We start from the raw sequence: 17891 nt of genomic DNA on the forward strand, positions 1-17891 counted from the left end.
ACTGGACTTGGCTCCATTCACCACGACTCTTTGGGCCCGGCTATCCAGCCAGTTTCTAACCCAGCGAAGCGTGCGCCAGTCCAAGCCAAGAGCAGCCAGTTTCTTGAGGAGAATGCTGTGGGAGACGGTGTCAAAAGCCTTGCTGAAGTCAAGGTAGACCACATCCACAGCCTTTCCCTCATCCACCCAGCGCGTCACTCTGTCATAGAAGGAGATCAGGTTCGTCAGGCATGACCTGCCTTTCATAAAGCCATGCTGACTGGGCCTGATCGCCTGCTTCCCCTGCAATTGCTGCATGATGACTCTCAGGAGGATCTGCTCCATGAGCTTTCCTGGCACTGAGGTCAAACTGACAGGGAATACTTATGGAATACTTGGCTACACTTAAAAAAAAAAAAAAAAGTGTCCCCTCAGTAGTACAGTGTGTGTTGAGTTTTCCCTATGTTCTTTAATATCTGCCAGTCACCTCCTCTGCTGTTCCTACCTTGACAAAGATGGTTTTTTTCTTTCCCTCTCTTTTCTATATTTTCTGCTCAGTTCTCTGTTTTACTGTTTTTAAGGAAAAAATAAAACTCTTAACTTTCTTGTCTCAAATATGACATAGTGTTGTCACCTCTTACTCATTCTTTCTTAGTCATGTTTTTATCTTATCCCCTGTTTACATCCCTCTTTATCTGTTACTCCTCCAAGGTGCTTGTTTCTTTTTTTCTTTTTTTTTTTTTGCATCAATAGTACCTGCTGTGGTCCCTTTTCTGAAAACCTTTTGTTATCTTTCCCCTTTCATTATCTCACCTATTTAAATGATCATCTCTGAGTATGATATTCAGCTGTATTCCACTGTATCCCTTGAGTGAGCTACATAAATTGAAGGCTTGGACCTGAAATAGCCCTTTCTGTAGGATTGTGTTGCTGCTTTCTCCAACTGCTGAGCTTTCTGCTCTTTTTTTTTTTTTTTTTTTTTTTTTAAGGAAATAAAAAAGTCTGTTTACAAATGGCAGTTACTATGCTGTCCTTCAACTGGGGTAGACGTGCAGGAATTGAGATCTTGTTGTTTTGTCTTTTTTTCAATAATCATGTATTCACTTGTATATTTTGAAACAGGAGAATTGTGGCATGTCTGTGTGTAATGGAAAAATCTATATCCTTGGTGGAAGACGAGAAAATGGTGAAGCCACAGACACTATTCTTTGCTATGATCCTGCAACAGGCATTATCACAGGAGTAGCAGCTATGCCCAGGCCAGTATCATATCACGGCTGTGTGACGATACATAGATATAATGAAAAAGGCTTTAAACTGTAATTTTTTTTTTCTTGGGGGGGAGGAGGAAATGGCAGGATTGAATCCAGTGGTCTGCTGCAAGACGGGTTTTTAAATCCTGAAGTGGGAAAATGCCCTTTCCTAAGTGTCATGAAAATTGTATCCTGTGCCTTTTAAAAAAAAAAAAAAAAAAAAAAGCAGGGGTTAATTTAAATTAAAACTAGTCTACAAATCTGTATAGTTACCAGAGTATGTTGTACTAGTGATCAGAGAGGTTGCCCTATGTGTGTTAAGTAGTTAAAATCCTGGAAGCTTTTTGGGAAAGTGCCTTCACAAGCAGTTGTGCCTGTGTCCTAAGAAGCAATACCTACAAGGTTTCAGGTTCTGCTAATTGAAAAAATATGTAGCAAATAAATTTTCAAAGTATCTAGTAATAATTACAGTTAAGAAAAAGCTTGTCTAATTACAATACATATGCAAAGCATTCTTACAAGCAGATTATTTGGCTTAACCAAATACCTTTTATTTAAGATCATGCATGATTTGGGATTTAAATAAAAAGGGGGGAGGGGGCGGTGGGATGATTTAAGCTACATAGGACAAATATTAGAATACTTGAGAAATGCTTTTCTCTGAAGGAGAACAGTGACATCTTGGTGGTTTTGTGAGCCACTGCAACATACTACAGTGCTGATTGCATACCTTAACACTATGGACCTTATTCATAGTGTTACTAAATGCTTGTCAGAAGTACAAGGCTACATGACATGAAAAACTAGCGACTACTGGGGTGCAGGTATGCATCTGTGAAGCAGATTTGGCATCCTGGTTTTTAACTTCCTGAATAATATGACTAAAGCCTGGAAGTTGCTGGGTTTGTTCTCTGCTCAATGTGAAGCATCTCTAAACTACTCAAGGAATAAAGGAAAGAACTCTCAATTCTACCGCTTTTCGGAATTGCATTATAAATTACCTGGTAGAAGAGGTAGGAACTCAGGTTGTACCCTACAGCTTACAAATTGGTCTTCCAGATCTGTCATCTGCAGAGATGGTGGAGTTACCCACCACGTATTTTCTGGCCTTCCTTCAGACAATCACTCTAGCTCAATTTGACTACTGTATAACCTGCTTGGCCACAGATGGAAGAGATTCTTGAAAGGTCCCTTATGTCACTAGAAAAAGAGCTGTGGAGCTGACCACATAGCCATATGAGGGTAACTCCCACAAAACATGTTTGGCTAATTTTGAAGCCTAGAAAGTGCCTGTATTTCAACCCGGATTTTTTTTGTAGTAAAGGTATTTCTTTAATCTTTAAAGTCCTCCTTATATTTGTGTACTCTGTCTCATAGTTCCAGTATAGTTATACAACTGAGGCACAAATTCTTGAGAACTGAGATAGCACTTGAGAGTTGCAAAATGTATAGTACTTTCTATGTACCAGTTTGCTATTAATCACCAAAAAACTCAGGAACTCCGTTTCAAAGGAATTCTGAGGACAGCAGCCAGTAGTGAAATTGGTCAGTGCCAGGGCAGAGAAAAACGTAAGGCTCCTGCAGAAGCACCCTGGCCTCAGGGTTCTGGTCTACATGCTTGCTCAGGAGGGTGAAAACAAGCACCATCTCTGGAACGTCGTTTGTTCCACTGGACTCTCTTCACCATCTGTTTTCCCAGAGTATTTCTTCATGAGATGGAAATTCTGACCCTCAGTGAAGCTATGCCAAATTGGGAGTCGTCATTTTCAGTAACACATGGTCGTGACTTTTAAAGAGCACTAGGAGCTGCACTTTTGTGATGCATTAACTTGTAACCTCAGGAAAGGACGAAAATAACAGTTTTGGGCTGAATACCAAACGCTGCTTTGTATATGTTAAGAATATTGATAAAATCTCTGCATGTCAGTGATGTGATTAGGAAATGGGTCCCTGAGAACACATTCACAATGCCCAGAATAGGAAGCCATTTGGTAACATAAGATTTAAATTTAATCCTTTTCTAAGTTTCTTGTGCCTGCTTGCCAAGTGTTACTTTGAAAAGGTTATTTCAGTACCTGTGAATAAGGTCCATCAATAGCAATAGCAATTGCCCAATTAATGATGTTATATACTAACACTGTATAGTTTGTGCTATTGTTGTAAATGACAATGTAAAAAATGATAGGAGCACTTCATTAGAGATGCGGTTTGAAAAGTATTCTCCCTTCCTTTGATTTCCTTCTTGTTTGTATTAAGATGTGTGATGTTGATTGTCATGCTAAACTGTTTTTAAACATTCTTGAGTCAGCATCATCTAATGTATAGGTATATTTTAACCTTGTTATAATACTGCACTATGTAAATACAGCTTTTTCTGGTTTTGAAAATACAGCTATAAACTGAAATTTCTTAATTATGTACCGCTACCTATTTTTGAAAATGAAAGTGTTTAATGAACCAGTAAATGCAGAAATGTAAAGAAGTTTTCCTCTACAGCTACAGTTCTTGAACCTGTACTCAGTGCTGAACAGTTAGGCGTGGAGTATTGCTGAAAGGGCAGTTACTCATACTATGATTTCCTCAAAACAAACAAACAAGTCTTTTGGTTTGAATCTGTAAGTAATTTTCACTTGTAACCTGCTCTATTTAGAACAGTATTTTTAGATTTACTAGAATTGAACAATTCAACTTTGGTTTAATGAAAATGTACTGCTTTCCTAGAAGGATGCTTTATTCAGGAAATTGCTTTCCTGAGTCACCTGTTCTCTGATGTATTTCATTTAGGTGTAGATGGATTCAAAGATTAAAACTCTGACTTTTCTAGCTGATTAGTTTGCGGTTGAGCAGTAAGTTGTGTTGTTCGCATGTTTCATTGTTTTCCTCTCAGCCAGGAGAGAAAACTTTGAATGTCTTTCAGTATAATCAAGACTTTCATCATGCATGGTAACAGGTTGGCACCAAAGCAGGGCCACCTGCTTAAGATGTAATTTCAGCTTAATCATGCACAAGAAGAGGGGATCAGGTGTCTCCAAAGTCACACGTAGAACAAAAATCAAGAGTTGGCTAGTATCTCACTCCACTAAACAGATAAATGTTATGTGTTTCACTCTTAAAAAGAAACCAGAGTGAATGTTTTCCTTCTCCATTTTGCTGTCCACTACTTCCTGCTTGAAACTTCATGAGACATCCTTCTATTCTTAGCAGTATGATGTTAACTGAGAAGAAAGGTGATCTTGCCTTGTGGCCTGGCTCTGTATGGAAAGCTTGAGTATTGTGTTGTAGCGTAGCCCATGGCCACCTGCTTTTGGACAGCCACTGCATCCCTTTATCTCTCAGTTGTCAAGCATACAATGTTGCCTGATAATCATTTGGCTTAGCTGTAGGCTCCCCTCTTAGTACTGCCTAAAAAGGCATAACTTGTGGCATCTCTTCCATTTGTACTGCTAGACAGTTAATTTTACAGTATGGGCCTCATGTACATTTTGTCAATTAAGCTCTGTGCTTTCCAGGCTATAGCAGAAAGAATCCATAGTTGTTTGTTTTTAATTAATTACCCATGCAATTCTCATCAAAGGCTGCCTGTTTCATGGGTATCTTTAATGCAAATAATGCTGATATGGGCCTTTATGATAATTCATTCAAGCTTTATAAATGAGGTTTTTACCACTGCAAGACTCAGAGGCTGCTGACGCAGGAACTGGAGGTGCTCACTTTGACAGGCTCACAGAGGAAGCTTTGATTACCTGTGCTTGATGGTCACTTTGCTTGAGAACAGGGGCACAGCTGGCTGCTCCAGCTTCTTCCTCAAATAGCTGAGCTTACCACCCTATTGTAGATAAATGCTCAATTTATTCTGTATTTGTTTTATTTGATGGCCAAGGACAAGAGAAAGCAGCCTCACTCGCTTTCAGTTTCCCTCCCAAGCAAGGCACAGGGGTGTGCTGGAGCTGCGCCTTGTAGCGGGTAGGTAGAGCTGTGAACTTGCTCCAGCTCCAAAGAGACCACAGAGAAGCTTGAGGGGAGGATGACAGCAAGAGAAAACAAGGGATTGTGCATTTTCTGGGTTTGCTGAACCAAGACATTTAGGATGTTCAGCTTGCAATTACAGATGCTGAAACTCAGTTGGTAAAAAAAAAAAAAAAAAAAAAAAAATACCATTTATTGAGACTCCTAACTCAGATAAAGATGCATACTTGGTCAAGGGCTTCTAGAGGCAATGTTCAGGAAATGCAATGGTTCATTTCTCCTGCTTGCCTAACTGGACAAGTATATCTTTTATTCCATGCCTGAAGATGGCAAAAGCCAATTCAAGAGCATTAAGATGTGATCACTGTGAGGCAACATGAATGTTTTTGTCTGAATGTAGACCTGTGAATACAAGAAAGTACAAATAAAATGTTTCATTGTGCCTGGTTAAAAAATCTGATATATAAAGGTTCTATAAAGTAGAATCTTTTTCAGATGAGATTTTTATGCAAAGATTTGCAATCTGATTGGGGGCCAAACAGTGATTTTTTTTATTTATGTATCTAGTATACAAGTTTCCACAAGTTCCATGATTTCGTATGGCATTAATAAATATCCATCTCACTGTCGTTTAATATATCATGGTCATGTCAGCGCTGCGAGTGTTACCACAAAACAATAAGCAGCCTCATCCTGGCCCCAAACCAGATGCACCATGTCCTTGTGTCAGCTTCTCCATAACTAATGCTATGCATAAATTTGTTACTCAAAGTATATAGCCCTGATAAAATTACTAAGAACTGTACAGGAACTTTTTTCTACTGAAATGCTCCAGTCTATACTCCTGTTTGCGTGCACATCCATGTGTGAATAGTTTCTTGATCATTTTATGATAATACTGTTCTGAGTAAGGCATATAAAAAGGCCCTCTGTACAGCGTGTTGATAATGTAATTATGGCTTCCTTTGTGTCATTAGTTCCAAAGAAAATAGCGCGTTAATATTGAAAAATTATCTGTGCCTTGAATTCACTTATATTTTTATCTGTTGTGAAAAAGAGTTTGGATTATTCTTCCTGTTTATTAGGATCAGTCTTACTGTCTAGACTGTTGATGTCCTTCTAAAAGAAATAAATCATTTGGAAGAAGAACGGTTAAACCTGTTGCTTAGAATGCTTTCATTATTGCAGTGCTATGACAGACTGAATCTAGGGAAATTTGTTTTTTTTTTCTCTTTGCTGTTCTCAGCACTCCTTAGTGACAAGATTGGAGTTCAGTCTTTGACTTCCTGTCCTTAATATGTACAGTTCTCTGATGTTTCTGAACACGCTGACTTGTCAGTTGTGAGCGTCTTGTTCAATATACACCATACAAAGCAGTAATATGATGCAGCACGGCAATAAGCGAAATCAAGAGACTTGAATGTAATATACTATTACTAATTTCGTCTATGTAAATGCTAGACCTATGCGGGTCGTTCCCTTTTTGGTGTACCTGTAGCACTTTGGATGAATAGGAACTACTTGGCCATGGAAAGAAAGTTTACCTCCTGAACTTTTATCCAGATGATATTTTTCTCTTCACTTGAAATCATGCTTCGATTTGACTGAAGAAAACAGCAGTTCGTGTTTCTCCTTGCCAGTTTCTTTATTAACTGAAACGGGAAAGGTTTAAGCTCTGCTGGGAGCTGATCTTGCCTTCAAGGACGATCTGGTGCAGCACAGATGATGCCTGGAGAAGCGGCGCAGACGGCTCGGTGCAAGTCACGGCGCGTACATCCCCAGGTTGTGCTGACAGCAGGAGAGCGACTTTGTCATGTAGTGCAATCGCAATAACATTTACCTGTTACGTTTAAATGTATTTCTTGCATAATTCTTTGAAAGTTGTGTTGTATTTTTTTTTTTTAAGTTCAATGTACCTAATAAACATTTGCCTTTTGAATAGTTGGCTGTGCTTTATTTTAGGTCTGAGATCCAGGGGGTGGCTTGGTGGTGTAGGGAGGAAATTCCTTCCTGTTTTCCTTAGGTCTTGTGTTAGATTCCCACACAAAGAGACTGCCAAGGGGCAGAGAAGTGACAAATGTAACAGGGCAGTTGGTGCTGGGTACTGGGAAGCCAAAAGGATGCGAAGGGGCTCTGAAGGCAAAAATGGCAGGCACTGAGGACGGAACGGCAGGAATGTGGCCGGGGAGGGAGCAGCACGGCTTGGCAGGAGCCTCGCACACCGATGGTTCCCCTGCACCTGGGCTGCTCCCGGCTCCTGCCGCTGTCCTGTGAGGGGAGGGAACCGTGTGTGGGGGGGAACCGGGCGGACTGCGCCCGGCCCCGCCCCGCCGCCGCTGTCCGCCTGCGCGGGCCCCGCCCCGGCGCTGAGGGGCCGCGCGGCGCTGCGCTCATGGCGGCGGCGGGGGCGCTGCAGGCGGCAGCGGAACGGGGCCGGGGCCGGGGCCGGCGCTGAGCGGGGGCGGCGGGGCCGGAGCCGGGGCCGGGGCCGGGCGGCGCCGCGCGGGTGAGCGGCGGGCAAAGGGGGAAGGAGCGGGAGAGGGAGGGGGGGAGCGGGGCGGGAGCGGCGGCGGCGGCGGCTTTGTGTGAGCGGGGGAGGGGAGGGGAGGGGAGGGGAGGGGAGGGGAGGGGAGCAGCGCACGTGGGACGGGGCCGAGCGGGCACCGCCCCCCCCCCCGGGCCCTCAGGGGGGGTTCGGCGGGGAGCGGGGAGCCCTTGGCCCGGTGCCGGTAACGCCTCCGCCCCTCCCCTCGTGGCGGCAGCCGGGAGCATGTCCGGGATGAAGAGAGCGGTGGCGGAGAAGGACCCCGACTACGAGGACATCGCCGTCGCGCAGCCCAGCAAGAGGCACCGCGCGGCCGAGCGCTCAGGTGGGAGCCGCGGGCACCTTGGGGGGGCGTCGCGCACAGGGGGCTGCGGCTGAGGCAGTGCCCGGCACGGGCATGGAGCACGGGAGCTGGCACGGCCGGGAAACGGCTCCCAGACCCCTGCTCCAGCCACCCCCGACCACCAGTGTCACCACTGAACCCTGTCCCCAAGCACCACGTCCAACCTCTCCTTGAACACCCCCAGGGACGGTGACTCCACCACCTCCCCGGGCAACCCGTCCCAGTGCCTGACTGCTCTTTCTGACAGAAATGTCTCCTCATTTCAACCTGAACCTCCCCTGGCACAGCTTGAGGCCATTCCCTGGTCCTGTCAGCAGTTAGCACGAGCTCCCCAGGGCCCCAGCCATGTGTGCTGGTTCCTGCGGGTGCAACATGCTCCTTCCCAGCAGTGTGAGGGGTGAGGCAGGGAGAGAGGTGCTTGGGAGGGTGGAAGAGAGGAGGAGCGAGGGAAGGAGGTAGCTGCTGGGTGGGTTTGCGCTGGGGCTGTCAGAAATCTCTGCTCTGGGAGCCCTCCCCCTGGCTGTGTGCCTGGGGCAGGTTGCAGACTTTGGGCAGGTGAGGGTAGAGCTGCTTGCCCCAGGGACAGGGAGTGGGCCAGTGAGAGAGGATAACAATGGGAGGAGCTGAAGAAATGAAGAAAATACTAGTCCTACGAGGAGCGGCTGAGGGAGCTGGGTTTGTTCAGCCTGGAGAAGAGGAGGCTCGGGGGCGACCTTATTGCTCTTTATAAGTACGTTAAAGGAGTCTGTGGCGAGTGGGGGTTGGTCTGTTCTCCCACGTGCCTGGTGACAGGATGAGGGGGAATGGGCTTAAGTTGCACCAGGGGAGTTTTAGGTTGGATATCGGGAAGAACTTCTTCACCAAAAGGGTTGTGAGGCATTGGAACAGGCTGCCCAGGGAAGTGGTGGAGTCACCATCCCTGGAGGTCTTTAAAAGACGTTTAGATGTAGAGCTTAGGGATATGGTTTAGTGGAGGACTTGTTAGTGTTAGGTCAGAGGTTGGACTCGATCTTGAGGTCTCTTCCAACCTAGACAATTCTGTGATTCTGTGAAATGCGAGCTGAGAAAAATGCAGCTGGCTGTAGGACCTGAGGAAGATCCAGGGACAGCAGGATGCTGCAGCTGCTGGTTTGAGAGGGACAGGGAGTGGCTTTGCAGGGGATGCTTTGCAGGACACTGTATAAGTGGACAAGTTGGAGGAAGGTGACCTGCAGGTTTTCTGGGCAGGTCTGTTAAGGGGTTGGCAGGGGAGCATTGCTGGAGCTGGCTGGAACCTGCCACTCGCTCTGGTCATGTGTATGTGTCACTGTAAAGGTGTTTGTAGCCTGCTTTGGAAGCCACTCTTTGGAAGATCTTAATGGTTAGCAGACTTAGGGCCTTGGGACGTGTTCCTTGCCAAAGAGAACTTGTTATTCAGGTGATTCTTCCAAATTGACTTCTGTCTTTCTCTCTTAGAAGATCCCCCCATTTTCCATACAATAATACCTTAAGAATACAAATTTCGCTAACAGTCTTAACTGAGGACTGTGGTTGATGCTAAGCAGGACAAAATATGAAAATAAAGCGTTCTTAAAAGCCTCTGTAATGTAACCACAAATTCTAAAGTGCTTTAATTGTCTTAATCCTGGTATTGCACGGCCTCAGTCTTGGGAAGAGATGCAGTTGTCTTTGTCTGAGCAGCACGTTTCATGGCTTACTGTGTTCAAGTTTAGTTTATGTGTAGCCTTACATGCGAATTTCCCAAGTACGTGGTTCATGTACAAGTTCGTGGTTGGGGAGAAATTATATTCTGATGGTTTTTAATTTTGCATTACTCATCCTATCCTACCAATTCTATCATAATTCAGTTTTAATGTGGGCTTGAACTAATTCTAGTTCTAGATAGTGTGTGTGTATATATATGTATATGGAAACCAGTAAATAGCTGTAGGATACCCTCTTGCAAATGCAAGCCTAGGTTATGTTACTCACATTGTAGGTACCCAATCAGATGGTAAAAATCCTTGTCACAGTAATTACCTGATAGCTGTAACACACCAGCAATTTTTGCCTTGCTTTTCATTTCTTTGCTCTTTCCATGTAGGATCTTAGAAGCCTCTTTGAATAGATAAATGCCCTTTAGTCAAGCAAATGCTTCCTCTGAAGCTCAAAACACAGCCTTAGTGTTGTTGCCTCCTGTTCTGTTGAGAAACAACATAAAATTTTTCTAGGGAACCCAGGCTGGTTTTTCTCTCCTCTGCCTTGTGGTGTGGTCATTGTGCTTCTGACACAAGCTGGAGGACCTTTTTCAGGCTTTCTTCCAGAAGTACAACTGCTCTTCCAAGTCCTTACTTAGAACCAATAAGAACAGGTTGCTTGGATTGCTCTGATTCAGCCCTTCTGGAAGAGGATTTTGTAGGAGGTACACCAGCTTTCAGCAGCGTAGTTCCTTTTGTGGCTAATAAAAGGCTTGTAGGCACTCCAGAGCAGGCTGTGCTCCATGCCAGTGCTAAACATATAAAATATTGGCTTGCATTATTATTGCTACATGAAGTGTAAATTTCCTGGATATGAATTAGGCCAGGGAGAGACAAAAATGTACATAGCATTCCAGGGTACTCTGCACAATTGCAGTGGTAGCTGCACTTGACAATAACATTTTTTCGTTTGTTTCTTTGTTTTTTGTTTTACTGTTTACAGCTTCAGTAGGACAGAAGTAAGCAGTTCGGTCATATGTTGTTTGTCATCTCAGACCTAAAAAGAAAAAAATAGCCTTCCACGTAAGCCAGCTTTTAAAGACGCATGTGATTTTTGTTAAGACAAATTACTTTTTTTGCAGAGAAGTTATCCCTGACATTTTTTTGATGTTGAAATTATCACATCACTTCTCACTTGTTAATGATTTATCTTCGTTTTTTTTCAAGTGGAGCATCAGAGATTGAAATATTTCTTCTTTATTTTTCATATGTGGCCTTGTGCAGCTCGAGATGTTGCTGTGCAGAAGATTGAGACAATTATTAAAGAACAGTTTGCTGTCGAAATGAAGAATAAAGAACATGAAATTGAAGTTATAGATCAGGTATAAAGGTTTTCTTACTAAAAAAAAAAAAAAGTTAAAGTCCTGTGATTTGCTTCTGGAGATTGGGGTAGTGGCTATCTGTTCATTGTTATATATTCATTGCTATATGTTACCTCTTCTTTTCTTTTCATAGCGCCTGATTGAAGCAAGAAGGATGATGGATAAGCTGCGTGCCTGTATCGTGGCTAACTATTATGCCTCTGCTGGTCTTCTTAAAGCTGGAGAGGTAAAGATTACTTTGTGAAAAGACAGGCTTTGAGGGGTGTTTGTGAAAAGAGATGTTTAGCCCACTGGTTATACAGCTAATGTTGAGGTTTGAGGTGCAGTTTCTGAAGTAAAAGAATGTGAACCCGCGCTGAGAGCAGTGGGAGAGGTGACCTGGTAGGTGTCGCTGGCTGGGCCTTGGCCACGTCAGTCATCTTGACTGAAGTGAGAAGCCCCTGGGCAGCGCTTGGTTCTGCCTCCTGAAACACTCGGTACTTTTTGTCATGCAGCAGAGCACCTGGCTTCTCCCACACCTCACAGTTATCCTTGCAAAGCACTGGAGAGTGAAGACCAAATTTTCCCATCTCACAAATGGAATGAAAGTAGATGGGCTTAGAAACTTGTCAGAAAAAAACCCCACACACATTTCTTAGTCCTGGGCAGTGAAACAATCTTCCTTTACCCAGGCAGTCATTCTGTTAATGGTGTGTTAACCAGGCTGATAGCAGCAGTGAAGCATGAGGTAAATCAAGGAGCTATCACAAAAGATTAAAAATTCACAAAGAGGTTAAGAAATAAAACAACAGAAACCCTACAAGTTAACTCTCCCATTCTGAGCACTGATTCTTTAATGGCCTGGTAATTGTGGGGTGTTCCAGGCTCACACTGAGGCTGAATGCAGGCTCCTGACATGTAGCTCCCTGCCAGTTCACCTATTTTAGTTAACTCCCTGAGTTGGAAAAATGGTAGCCGTTTTCCAGGAAGAATCTAAACTGATATTGAAACCTGTTAATGTGTGCTGAGAGCTGAGGTTTCACTCCAGTGCCGTAAGAGTTTCTCTACCAAGCAAGGGCTCTCATTGTTATTCCTATTTTCCTATTTTGATTTCCAGAAGACTTGGTGGAGGACAGAAAAAAAAAAAAAAAAAAAGTAATGGTCCACCTTGTTTTTCCTCCCACTGAACTTGAATTGAGCAACTAGAGCTGAGAAAGATTATGATGGGAGGCTTGGAGATCTCTCCTCTGCTTTTGGTTTTGTGTGGGTGGCTGAGGAATTTGAGCTAGATTCTGATCTTTTAAAGTACTTTATACAGTGTTGTCACATGTCAGCAAGAGCTTGTTCTGCCCCCTGTTTACTTGTTTTGCCATGCAGGGTGTTTTTTTTTTCCCTTGCTGAGTTTTACAGTTTGCAGAAATGCTAACGTTATATGTTGTTTTGGAGTGTTTGTAACACGTACTGGTGTGACCTTGCTGTGTTTTTCTTGTAGTTGTTACGAGCTCATGGCTAATATAGCTGTACCTTTGATTTCATTTCGTATTGTTTCTAAAAGTCCTGCTTTGCATGCTGGCTGAATCAGGTCTCTTTTTAATTTGAACTTGTTGCTGGTTTCATTTTTTTGGTCTGTTTTCGTTGTGTGGTTAACGTGCTCGATTCTTCTGGCAGGGAGTGATTGCCTCTATGTCTGCTTTAGGGAATGGGTATTTTTGTAGTTTAATTCAGTGTGCTTAATATGTAAATGTTTGTGATCTTGTAAGAAGATGACTTGCAAATTCCTGATCTGTTCTCACAAACAGTTCTTCAGCCTGGTGCTTCTGGGTTTTGGGGCTTCCTGTTCTGTACAATTCTAGTTGTTTGTTGGGTTGTTTGTTTTTACTACAAATAAGTGGACAAGGTGTTGGTCAGTTCACTGGATGAAAAAACAGAAAATGTGTTGGTTGTTTATTGATTTATGTCTATTTTGAAAAGGCTTCAAGGAAGCTTAGGCTTTTTCTTGTTTTAAAGATTTTTATATATGTGTGTGTGTGTGTGTGTGTGCGTTTCACATAGAGCTCTTGCAAATGCTTGGACAACCAATAGGATTTGTGTTGTCCAGGTATCAAAGTTCAGGATTTTGGTTTCAAAACTCTTCTAGGGACTGTTGAGCAGGGAGAGTTGGCAGTTGCTTAGGTCATGTGCCTCACGGGCAGCTGGGAGGAAAGCTCTCAGCTGAGCCCTTAACTCCAGGGTGGGGGACTATTCAGCTCCACTGCTGCTGCCACCTCCTGAGGGCAGTTCTGCCCTGTGCTGGTGCCCGTACTGGCTGCATGTTAAACCTCACAGGTTCTGGAGGGTCTAGCATTAGCTCTGAAACATCCATTTTGATGAAATTCTGCAAGCGTGCGTAAGCATGTTCCTCTTTAGCTTCTGTTAAGCTTTGGCAGCAGGCAGGCTGCTAATAAATGTATCTTGCCTCATGGGCATTGGCGAGACCACCAGTTGGTAGCAAAATTAAGGAGCCTCATACATTTGCATACCCTGCTTGCCTGCAAGAATCAGGCATCTGTGGTCTTTCTGTGTACGCTGAAGGCCTGCAGAGGAGGGGATGCTGTTATTTTCAAGGGGACATTGTAAGTGTCAGTGCTGCAGCCCTCCTTTCCAAAGCTAGGTAGATTTGGGGGATCAGAGGCTCTAAAGAAACAGATTCAATCTGGGGTCCTACTTCTATAGAACCATTGTCAGCTTTTCTCTTCTGGGGTATATGTGTTTTTTTTTTCTGTAAGGCAGCTGATTAAATATTAGCTCGTTATTTGCATGTTGAATTTTCCCCTTTGGCACTGCCTCGTTTTATCTGGGCTGCGGGAAAATAAATTACTGGATCTGCCTGGCCTCTGTTGCAGGGGACCAGGACGTGTGACACAACAATTCTCAATCACCCTTCAATCAAGAAGTTCCTGGAATCGCCCTCCAGATCCTCGTCCCCTGCTAACCAGGGCTCAGACACTCCATCCGCCAACCACTCCGAGAGCGACTCGCTCTCCCAGCACAATGACTTTCTCCTGGACAAGGACAATGGCAGCTTGGACGCAGACGAGCGGCTGACAAACAGCCTGGACCAGAGACAGAGCAGAAATACTGGCCGGGTAAAGTAAAACGCGAGTGGTGGTGAAGTTGTTGGAGGTGTGTGCTCTGTCTGGACTCGGTGCTGGCACCAGGAGCTCTTCATGTTGTCACCCACCTTGCTGAAGATCTGTTTCTTACCCTCTCCAACCGCTTGCTTCCACTCTCAGCCTGGCTTTGCTGTGAGGCTAACTGAAGCGTATGTAACTTGGGTAACTCCTCTTCGTTCAGTCTTACCCAGCAGAGAGGTCAGCCAGGCAGCAGTGACAGCGTTCGTGGTAGCACTGCTGATCTGCTGCTGTCTGGGTTGGGAGCCTCTGGGGAAGGAGCTGTTTCACGGCTTGAGCACAGGGTTTTGCTGTGCGGATGGAAGTCGGGTCAGGAAGGGTAGAGCCTGGAGGGAAGAGCAAGAAGTGTCATTCCCAGTGCTGTGCTCTGGGAGCTGGTGATATTCCACGTAGTGATGCTGCTGGGTGCCCCTGGGGACTGCGTTGCTCTGAGTGATTGAACCTTTGGGGCTGGGGCTGCTCAGCACTGTGTGCTCAGCCTAGTGGGGGGTGGGTTGGCCCCTCCTGGGGGTGCACTATGTGCTGGTTTTCTCTCGGTGGCACTGCTTGCTCTTGAACTAGTGTTACCATTTGTTTAACTGAACCAGACTGATCCACGTTAAAAATACCTTCTTTCGTATTTCCCTGAGCTTTTTTCTGTGTTACTTTTGATGTGGATCCATTCCCTGTATGGCTCATGATGGAGCTGCAGAGATCATTGTACAGTTGTGGCTAAGAACCCACTTAGATACAGATACAGCTGCCCAAAAGGTCCTTCTCAAGCCATGTCCTCAGTACCATGTGATTAAAACGTAGCCCACATCTCGCAGCGAGCACCAGCTTCCCTTATTTTCATCTCTCTTGCTCTAGGAAATAGAAAAGAGCCACATTCTTAATCACAGGGGCCATTAGACAACTGAAGAGAAGCTTTGCAGAAGAGAAGTGATTTCTCCTGCAGAGAAGCTGCAGCTTGCTGAGCATCCCAGCTTGCTCCTCTGCCCCAGCTGCTTCCCTTACCAGAGGCAGGTAGCTTCCCGAGGGAGATGCTCACTGGCTGCAGGTGAAATGCTGAATGCTCTCTGAGAGGAAACTTCTGTTTCGTTTCAGTTTCTTCCATCTCGGCCATGCCAGAGGAGAAGAGCCTCTGACCCAAATTAGAGATGTGTATACCACCACATATGGCTGCATTCTGCAGTTGGACAAGTTGCCATGTGGTGTGGCAGAAAAAGCATTGTTTCTGCATCCAGTGAGCAGGGTGGCAGCTTTGGTAACAGGCCTGCGGTGTGCTGAAACCCTTCCTAGGGTCCACAGCAGAAGCACGCAGACAGCGTGTACCTGTACCATAAACCACCAGCCCAGTATAGACAGTTTCTGCAGGGGGGGCTTTGGTGAAACAGCTGGATTGCTTGGCTGTAGCATGGTGGGGCATCTTTGGCCAACACAGAGGTGGCTGAAAGATGAATAGAAGCTGACACCATGCCAGGCTTCTGTGACTGTCCTTGCTCCAGCTTGGGGCATCACTGGGTTGATCTCTCCTTTAACTATGTGGGTTTTCTTTATTAACAACACCTTACTTTTCTAGTGCCAAACAACGTAATGTTTAAGAGGAATGCTTGTTTTTTTTCTGTTTGCCTTTTTTTCTTCCCCTACCCTCAGGACAGTTCGGGTGTTTCAAGCTCTCAGAAACCAGGACAACGAAATGCCGGGCTGCCAACCGACGAGACTTCACGGCTGTATGTGAAGAAAACGATTGTGGTTGGCAACGTCTCCAAGTTAGTATCCAAAGTCTCCGTGATGGGCCTTTACTTCACAATCAAATGGAATAAGAGGTTAAAATTAGGAGATAAAGTTGTTAGGCTGCTGCAGTGGGAGGTATTGCTCTTGGCACTGGACCCAAGGCTTCCCTCCTTGAGTATCTGCAAGACCTTTTGTTGGGGGAAGAGGTGTTTTAATAGGTAGTATAAATAGAGGTTTTAAGGTCTGTTTCTTTTGAGGTGATTAAGCCTTCTCTGTCCATTATAAAATCCCAGGTTTTCCCACGAAAATGCTGAAAAGCAATTTGTCCTAATTGCTATTTTGATGCGTGCATAGGGATGTGTTTAACAAAAAAAAAAAAAAAAAGAGGCAACCACCTGACTCTCCCCCTGCCCCAAACAAACCAACCCCAAATGAGAAATTATGAGAAAAACTCTGTGAAATAGTTTGAAGAAATTTTTTATGGTTTTTATATTTCCCCCACAAAAAAATTGAAGACAGGTTAATTTATCTAATTGTTGAACTTTGAAGAAAGTAGCGAATAAAAGCGTTCATTTTTGGAAGCTATGGACAAGTCAAGGTTTTAACTCTCTACCCTGTACTACTGAAGTTAATTTTCTTTTGCACAGAAAGTAGCAAATGTTAGCTGATGAGACTTACGGTATTAGAATTGTCTTGAAAATCTACTTAATCCTAGACCCAGAGCCAATCATTGACTAAGAGCTTCTTTAAAATGTATAAGAATAATTGCTTTTTTTTTTTTTTTTTTGGATTTATGGTAGCAGAGTTGCTGACGCTGTGTTTTAGAGCAGTTTGACTTCTTGATGTCTCACAAAAGATGAGGAAAAGGATTTGAAGCTGACAAAATATTAAAATTAAGTCTTCCTGATTAAGAATCAATTTTTTAACTGGATGAATTTCTTATGGCAGTTGTGCACTGGAATGAGGGAATATATTGGGAGTATAGAGTAAATTATGAGATTTCTGTTTCTGGAGGAGTTTTTTTCTGCAGATCTTGATGAACTGTCAGAATATAGAATAATTAGCAGAAGTATACATTGGATAAGTTACACGTGGACATTTTACCATCCTTTTTTTTTTTTTTTTTTTTTTTTAATTTCTCTGCCAGGTACATTCCCCCTGACAAGAGAGAAGAAAATGATCAGTCAACCCATAAATGGATGGTGTATGTCCGAGGCTCTCGGAGAGAACCCAGTATAAATCATTTTGTCAAGAAAGTTTGGTTCTTCTTGCATCCCAGTTACAAACCTAACGACCTGGTAGAAGTGAGGTAATTTCCAGTTGTCACTCTCCTATTTATGCTTGCCAGGCTTACAGTGCCAAATTTTTTTTTGAAGTTAGCACCTTCTTTTCCTGGTCTTGTGTTTCATGTCTTTCTTTAACCTCCAGCTTGGCTTGACAGACTCTCAAAATAACAGCAGAATTACATTATTTTTTGTATCAAATGTGCCAAACTTTTTTTTTTTTTTTTTCGTACTGGTGAAAGTTATCTATTGCATTTCCCCTGTTATCCCTGTGAGTTTGTACATCTGTATGCATTATACTGTCTGCTGTGCAAGGTGCATTTGGAAAGATGATGTTCTCCTCCTTCTTCCCAGTGGTATGTGGAACAGAAAGAGAAGTTTCAGAAAGCTGTTTTACCTGTAGCTTTAATTGCGTATATATGTTTGGGCAAGTTTTATCTTTCTCCCAGGTATTTCTGTACTGCAGTGAGATCAGTGGCATTGACTGCATGGTTTGTGGAATTAATTTCCCATCAGTATCATGGTATTGCTGCTACAGAAACAAGGCAGTTTCTCTGTCCTCACCTAATCTGCAGTCAAAATTGTGACCCTGTTGTGAT

The 17891-nt window shown here is 43.9% G+C and overlaps 2 protein-coding genes across 12 annotated transcripts in view; both read left to right on the forward strand.

Moving 5' to 3' along the window:
- Positions 1-7139, forward strand: part of KLHL24 (kelch like family member 24) — a 29198-nt gene extending 22059 nt beyond the window's left edge. For all 5 annotated transcript variants that reach the window (XM_084292235.1, XM_084292237.1, XM_084292239.1 and 2 more), the window contains one exon: positions 1102-7139. In XM_084292235.1, coding sequence (XP_084148361.1) covers positions 1102-1302 — 201 coding nt within the window. In that variant the 3' untranslated portion in view covers positions 1303-7139. The remainder of the gene's footprint in view (positions 1-1101) is intronic.
- Positions 7140-7650: 511 nt separating this feature from the next.
- Positions 7651-17891, forward strand: part of YEATS2 (YEATS domain containing 2) — a 48683-nt gene continuing 38442 nt past the window's right edge. For all 7 annotated transcript variants that reach the window (XR_014618704.1, XR_014618705.1, XM_084291918.1 and 4 more), the window contains exons 1-7: positions 7651-7704; positions 7961-8068; positions 11047-11144; positions 11278-11370; positions 14006-14248; positions 15929-16044; positions 17157-17318. Coding sequence is in view for 5 of the 7 variants with exons in the window: in XM_084291918.1 (XP_084148044.1) it covers positions 7969-8068; positions 11047-11144; positions 11278-11370; positions 14006-14248; positions 15929-16044; positions 17157-17318 (812 nt within the window). In the remaining 2 variants the exon portion in view is untranslated. The remainder of the gene's footprint in view (positions 7705-7960; positions 8069-11046; positions 11145-11277; positions 11371-14005; positions 14249-15928; positions 16045-17156; positions 17319-17891) is intronic.

Source organism: Netta rufina, assembly GCF_964035555.1.
Source record: "Netta rufina genome assembly, chromosome: 9".
Lineage (NCBI taxonomy): Eukaryota > Metazoa > Chordata > Aves > Anseriformes > Anatidae > Netta > Netta rufina.